This window comes from Physeter macrocephalus, chromosome 11 (assembly GCF_002837175.3).
Source record: "Physeter macrocephalus isolate SW-GA chromosome 11, ASM283717v5, whole genome shotgun sequence".
Classification (NCBI taxonomy): domain Eukaryota; kingdom Metazoa; phylum Chordata; class Mammalia; order Artiodactyla; family Physeteridae; genus Physeter; species Physeter macrocephalus.
In genome coordinates, this window is record NC_041224.1 from 98,050,252 (window position 1) to 98,055,949 (window position 5,698).

Below are 5,698 nucleotides of genomic sequence, written 5' to 3' on the forward strand. Positions count from 1 at the left end.
GAGAGTAGCCGGCTTCCCCGCCCCCCTCCTTAATGTCCTCATTTGGCAGAAGAGAACGTCGCTGAGCCCTGTGCATCCTGAAATACGAGACTGGGAGCCTCCGGTCCAGAGCACCTTGCCTTTGCGGCGGCCGGCCGGCAGGGGTCAGGCGAGCTCCACGCAGGGCCCACGGAACCGCGCCCGAGCCCGAGCCGGGCTCCGCCGCGGGCGCGGCGCCTCGCGGGAGGGAAACAGAGGGAGGACCCTGGACCCTGGACCTGTCCTAGGCTGGGGGTCGCGGCTAACGGTCCTGGGTTAGCCGGGCGGGGCGTGGACTGGGCGTCCGCCCCCAGATAAAAAAAGAGGTGCCCTTTCTCAGCCCCAACGCCTAGCTGACGCCAGCGCTGGCTCCACGTCTGGGCGTGGCTGGTTCACCTAGCGTTTTTTCGGGTACCGTGGGCAACTCACCGGTCTTCGGGAAGCGGGGCCTGCGTAACCTTGTCTCCGGCACCGGGTTGTCGGGATCAAGGAGCTAATATGTCAGTATGAGACTTGAGAGGTCTATATAGGTGAGGAATTTTCATTACCAGGTTATACGGGTTTAGAATTAGGACTCAGGCCTCTGGAGGCGTGTCCTCTAGGCCTCAGATCAGCTGTTCTAAAAGGTTGCCTGTGCCTTATAATTACCCCTGGGGATGTGATTAGGTCTGGGGCCCATCCAGGAATCTAGGTTTTTTACAGGTTGCTAAATTCTGATAAAGGGTGTGCCCAGACCACACTTGGAAAACCATTACCTTAGCTTCTGTTGCCATCTGACGGGGCAAGCAGTAGGAAAACAAAGAATGGGATGGTAGTCAACAGGGGAGCTGGGCTGATAGTGACCTCCCTAAAATTGGAGTGGAATGAGGCAGCCCCAGGAAGGAGTGGTGCTGGCAGCTGGTACTGCAGAGTTGCACAATGCACATAAACCACCCCAAATTCCAAGAACCGGTGCCCCCTGCTCTCCCATCATTCATGACTCAGGCTACACTTTTTTGGCTTTATTTTATAACATTCCTATTTCACATATAGCATTGGGAGAATAATCATCCTCCCCAAGTTGGTGGCAGAGCTGTTACCCACACTGACTGGATGAAACATCCCATTCTGAACGTCTTCAGGCTGTTCGTTCCAGCTACACTTTATAACCAGCAAGACCACCATTTTAGCCACATTCATCTCCAACATAGTAGGGAGCACGGTGGGGAAGTGAAGGGACAGGGCCACAAGCCCCTCAGGATAGGACTGGGCTGGGGTTGGTAAGGAGCTATAACTCCACCTGTCACAGGCATCAGGCTGGGAACAGCTCTTGGCTATAGGCCAGGACCAAAAGTCAGAACAGGCACCGCTGGGCTGAGGGCCAAGAAAACCAGTTCTCTTTTAGGGAATTAGATGGGGTGGGACAACCCAAAACTGTCCCACTCTGACTGTGCATCCAGGCGGCCATGTAGTAGGGCCCCAGGCTGGCATTCTCAGAACGCCTATTTCTGCTGATCTGGATTCTAGCTCCAGTTCTGACCTTGGGAAAATCAAATTGTCTTGATCTTTCAAAAAACATGGGGATGGTTTCCAGAAACTTACGAGCTTCCTTCTAGCTCCAAGACTCTTACCGCTCCCTCCTTTCTTTAAAAAAATCACTGGGAGATCTGGAAAAGGGAGGTTGAGAACATCTCTATCCTAAGGGCTGATTCCACCCCTGTGTCCCCTATCACCAGTGAGCAGGCTGAAGGGCCAGAAGCAGGACCTGGACCAGCCACTCTCCAAGGACATAGGGCTGGAGCCAGACAGAAGGCAGTAGCAAGTAGACTGCTTCTCCCCCAAAACACCAGTTTAGAAGCAGATGGGTTTGCTTCACGAAATGTTTAATACAAAATGGCAGCAGCCACTGTGCAGTTGTAACAAAATTAGCCATAGGGTGTCCAGAGAAATGTATGCAGGCAGCCTTGGCTGGAGTTGAGCCAGCCAACCCAGGCCTGCTGCCCAGTCAGCTGTGGGCTGTCATATGGCCAGGACTGGACGGTGGCGGTGGCAGCGTTATGCTGGAGGCATTGAGCCCCGTCCTTCACGAGCAAGCTGACCTCTGCCCCCCGCGTGGACTCTGGGTGGCACAGGTGTTCTGAGATGCCTATTCCCAGAGCTCTACCCCAGTGGTAGGATTTCAGCTTAAAGAATGAGGGATGGAGGGGCTGCTGCAAAGGGGGTGCCCACTCACAAGCTGCTGAGAGCTGATGCCTCTAGAAATTGGCAGAAACAGAGGCTAGGTTTGGGGGGTATTTTTCCCCAGAAAGAAAAGAGACGACCAAGTTCAAATTAAGGAGAGGGGCAATGCTTCTGGTGTACTTGAGCAGAGGGTTCCCTGGCAGAGGCTCACCAGGAAAAAAGGTGCCCACCCTGGGAGCGGGGGTGGGGCATCAGGCTTGAAGTTAGAGAGCAAGGGCGCAGAGCCACCAAAGCCCTCCCACTGAGCCCCAGAAAAGTCAGCATGCTTCCTGAGGAGTCCATGTTAAGCCGCTAAACGCTTTTCCTGGGCCGGTGGGCAGGGCCTGCCTGGAGAAGAGCTGCCGCGTCTCTCGTTCCAGAGAAAGGCCTCTAGGTGCTGGGAAAGGGGATGAAGGGTCTTGGAGTTAGTGGAATTCTGCGTTGAAGGCTCTGCCGATGATTAGCCGCCTCACCTCACTGGTTCCAGCCCCGATCTCATACAGCTTGGCATCTCTCAGAAAGCGGCCCATGGGGAAGTCGTTGATGTAGCCATTGCCACCTGCAGCCATGGTTTGGGCAGAGAGAAAGGACCACAGGAAAAGTGCTGGGCAGTGGGCAAAGCAAGGAGAGCAAACAGAAGATCAAATACATAGAAATGGGCTATAGGAGGAGAGGCTGATTGAAGAGAAGCAGCAAAATGTGATGAGGGGTTTCCCTGGTGGCGCAGTGGTTAAGAATCCACCTGCCAATGCAGGGGACACGGGTTCGAGCCCTGGTCTGGGAAGATCCACATGCCGCGGAGCAGCTAAGCCCGTTCGCCACAGCTACTGAGCCTGCGCTCTAGAGCCTGTGAGCCACGACTACTGAGTCCGCGTGCTGCAACTACTGAAGCCCACGCGCCTAGAGCCCGTGCTCCGTGACAAGAGAAGCCACCGCAATGAGAAGCCCGCGCAGTGCTCCGTGACAAGAGAAGCCACCGCAATGAGAAGCCCGCGCACCGCAACGTAAAGTAGCTCCTGCTCGCTGCAACTAGAGAAAGCCCGTGCACAGCAATGAAGACCCAACATAGCCAAAACTAAATTAAAAAAAAAAAAAAGGTGGTGAGAGGGATGGGGTGGAGATTACCTAATTGTGGGGAGGGTGGACAGGAGGCCGGAAGTCCACTCAGAGTGCTGAGGATGCCAGGCAAAGGTAGGGGAGAACCACTGGCAGACATGGAGAAGGGGGACAAGAAACTACTGCATAGCACTTACTGGGTGCCAGGCCCAGAGAGGTGAAATAATTTGCACAAGTCACAAAGCTGGTCAGTGGTAAAGCCAGGATTCGAACCTAGGCCGTCTGGCTCAAGCCTGTGCTCTTAACCACTGTGCGGCATTGAAGTGAGGCTGTTCCACCTCTGAGGCATCTCCTCTTCCCCATTTCCCAGTGTCCATAGGACCAGGCTGGGAGGGTGAGAGCGGGGCACTACTGAGGACAGTAGCAACTTGTGGCCTCTGGCATTTTTCTTCTTTGCTTTTCCATGTCCTCCCCGTAACTGGGGCAGGAGGAGCCTAAAGGTGCAGCTCAGCTGAAGCACAGGGTGAGGAGTGGGGAGGAGCCACAGGCTCCGGGAGTAGGGAGTGGGGGCCACTCACCCAAACACTGGATGCCGTCCAGGGCTACCTGTGTGGCACACTCGGCTGAGTAAAGAATCACCCCAGCGCAGTCCTGTGGGAGGAGGTTCTGTGTCAGCAGGGCCCCCGCCAGGGCCACACGGCGGGGAGGGGGCCCAGCAACCACCCCTGCCCCGGTGCGCTCTCCTCTGGGCCCAGTCCTTACCTTGGCAGTGCAGTAGCCCTCATCACAGGCCTTGGCGACATTGTAGACGTACTGCCGACAGGCCATGAGGCGGGTGTACATGTCTGCCATCTTCCCCTGCATCAACTGCACACAAAGGGAGCCCACAGGTCAGTGTGCTAGAGACACGCTCCTCTCAGAATTATTCCCTAGTTACCAAAAGCAGGTCAGCAGTAGCAACCTGACAGCCAGGAACGGGGACCCGGGGCACAGAGAGGAGGTGGGACTTGCTTAGGGTGACAGACATGGTAGCGGGTCTGGAGTTAAGGCCAGAGAGCTGCTGCTGCATTGTGGACCTGGCCCTCCACTCACATGACCCTCATTACCGACTGTCCCGCAGCCCAGAAAGCATGACTCAAAATGCTACTCCCTCCCCACAATCTGCTTCCTTCACCCTCCAACCCTACAATGCCTCATTCATTCATCTCAAACAGGAAGGGAGGTGACATGAGATGAACTGCCTGACAGCTTTCAAAGCCAGGTAGCATGCTGAGGAAGCCTGCGCCCCAAGCATTCAAACTCATTTTTTTGTTTGTTTTTGTTTTTTTGGCCATGCCACGAGGCTTGAGGCTTGCGGGATCTTAGTTCCCCAACCAGGGATCGAGCCTGGGCCCCCTGCAGTGGAAGCACGGAGTCCCAACCACTGGACCGCCAGGGCATTCCCTCAAACTCATTTTTTTGACGAAGGATAGTAAATGCCCACAGCAAGTGCCCTATTTGTTCATTTGTTAAAAAAAACCTGAACCCAACGAAAGAGTACATCTTAACAAAACCATTCCGCTCACCTGGAAGTGGCCGATCTTCTGGCCAAAAGCTTCCCTCACGTGTAGGTAGGGAATAGCGTGGTCGAGGATGGCCTGCATGATCCTGTGGGAAGGAGAGAACACTGGCGAGGGGCCTTGTTGTCACCCCATTGCTGGTTGGGGGGCAAGTGCTAGTGTGGAAAGGCCTGGGGGGCAGCCCTGCAAGACAAGGAGCTGGCGTCCCAGGGAGGAGAAAAGGAGCATGAGGACCCTTGTCAGCCCTGCTCAGTCACCGCACTGACTGCCCAGCAGCCAGTGCCCCTTCCCCTGAGACCAGGTGGAGTGGCGGGACCCTTTGTAGATGGTTAGAGCTCAGGCGTCTTGCTTCACATCTGAGTAACTAAGCAGGGTGGCTCCTCAGGCCTTTTGCCTGTCACCCAATGATACTTGCCTTCAGTGCAAAGAAAGTAAACGTGAGAGGAAAGGTAATTTTTTGTCTCCAGGAGATAAGGTACAGGCTCCCATCGGCCCCAAGGGGAGGGCTGCGGCACCACCTGCTGAGGAGGCTACAAGAGCCCAGTTCCCCGCCAAGCCTCACACTCACCCGAGGGGCCCACCGGCCAGCACCAGCCGCTCCAGGTCCAGCCCACTCATCAGCACATAGACGCCCTTACTTTGATGGCCCAGGATGTTGGCAGCTGCAGGGAAAAATGCTGGTCAGGGGCAAGGGGGCTGTCCACAGCCTCCTCGCTTTTAGAAAAGTTGCTGGGTTTAGTAACGTGGCTCTCTCACAAGGCATTGAAATATGTTACCTGACCTTCAACTAGGGCTCCAGGTGAGGAAAAGGATGGAGTTTACCACTTCCAGTCAGAAGTGGAGTTTGCTAGTGGGGACATGCTCCC

At 55.4% G+C, this 5,698-nt stretch overlaps 1 protein-coding gene across 1 annotated transcript; it reads right to left on the bottom strand.

Annotated features, from left to right (window-relative positions):
• Positions 1–989: 989 nt before the first annotated feature.
• Positions 990–5,514, bottom strand: LOC114487065 (isovaleryl-CoA dehydrogenase, mitochondrial). Its single transcript, XM_028495097.2, has 5 exons — positions 5,401–5,514; positions 4,839–4,920; positions 4,036–4,140; positions 3,852–3,924; positions 990–2,776 (listed from the first exon to the last, which is right to left on the bottom strand). The coding sequence occupies exons 1-5, from the start codon at positions 5,448–5,450 to the stop codon at positions 2,643–2,645; spliced, it is 444 nt and encodes a 147-aa protein (XP_028350898.2). The 5' UTR covers positions 5,451–5,514; the 3' UTR covers positions 990–2,642.
• Positions 5,515–5,698: the final 184 nt, after the last annotated feature.

Excerpts from the sequence above, each read along its gene's own strand:
- LOC114487065 (XM_028495097.2), bottom strand. The coding sequence starts at position 5,450 with ATGAGTGGGCTGGACCTGGAGCGGCTGGTGCTGGCCGGTGGGCCCCTC. Across the intron at positions 4,921-5,400 it reads CTGGCCGGTGGGCCCCTCGG|GATCATGCAGGCCATCCTCG; the intron begins GTGAGTGTGAGG and ends TCCTTCCCACAG. Across the intron at positions 2,777-3,851 it reads GGACGGCATCCAGTGTTTGG|GTGGCAATGGCTACATCAAC; the intron begins GTGAGTGGCCCC and ends CCATGGCTGCAG.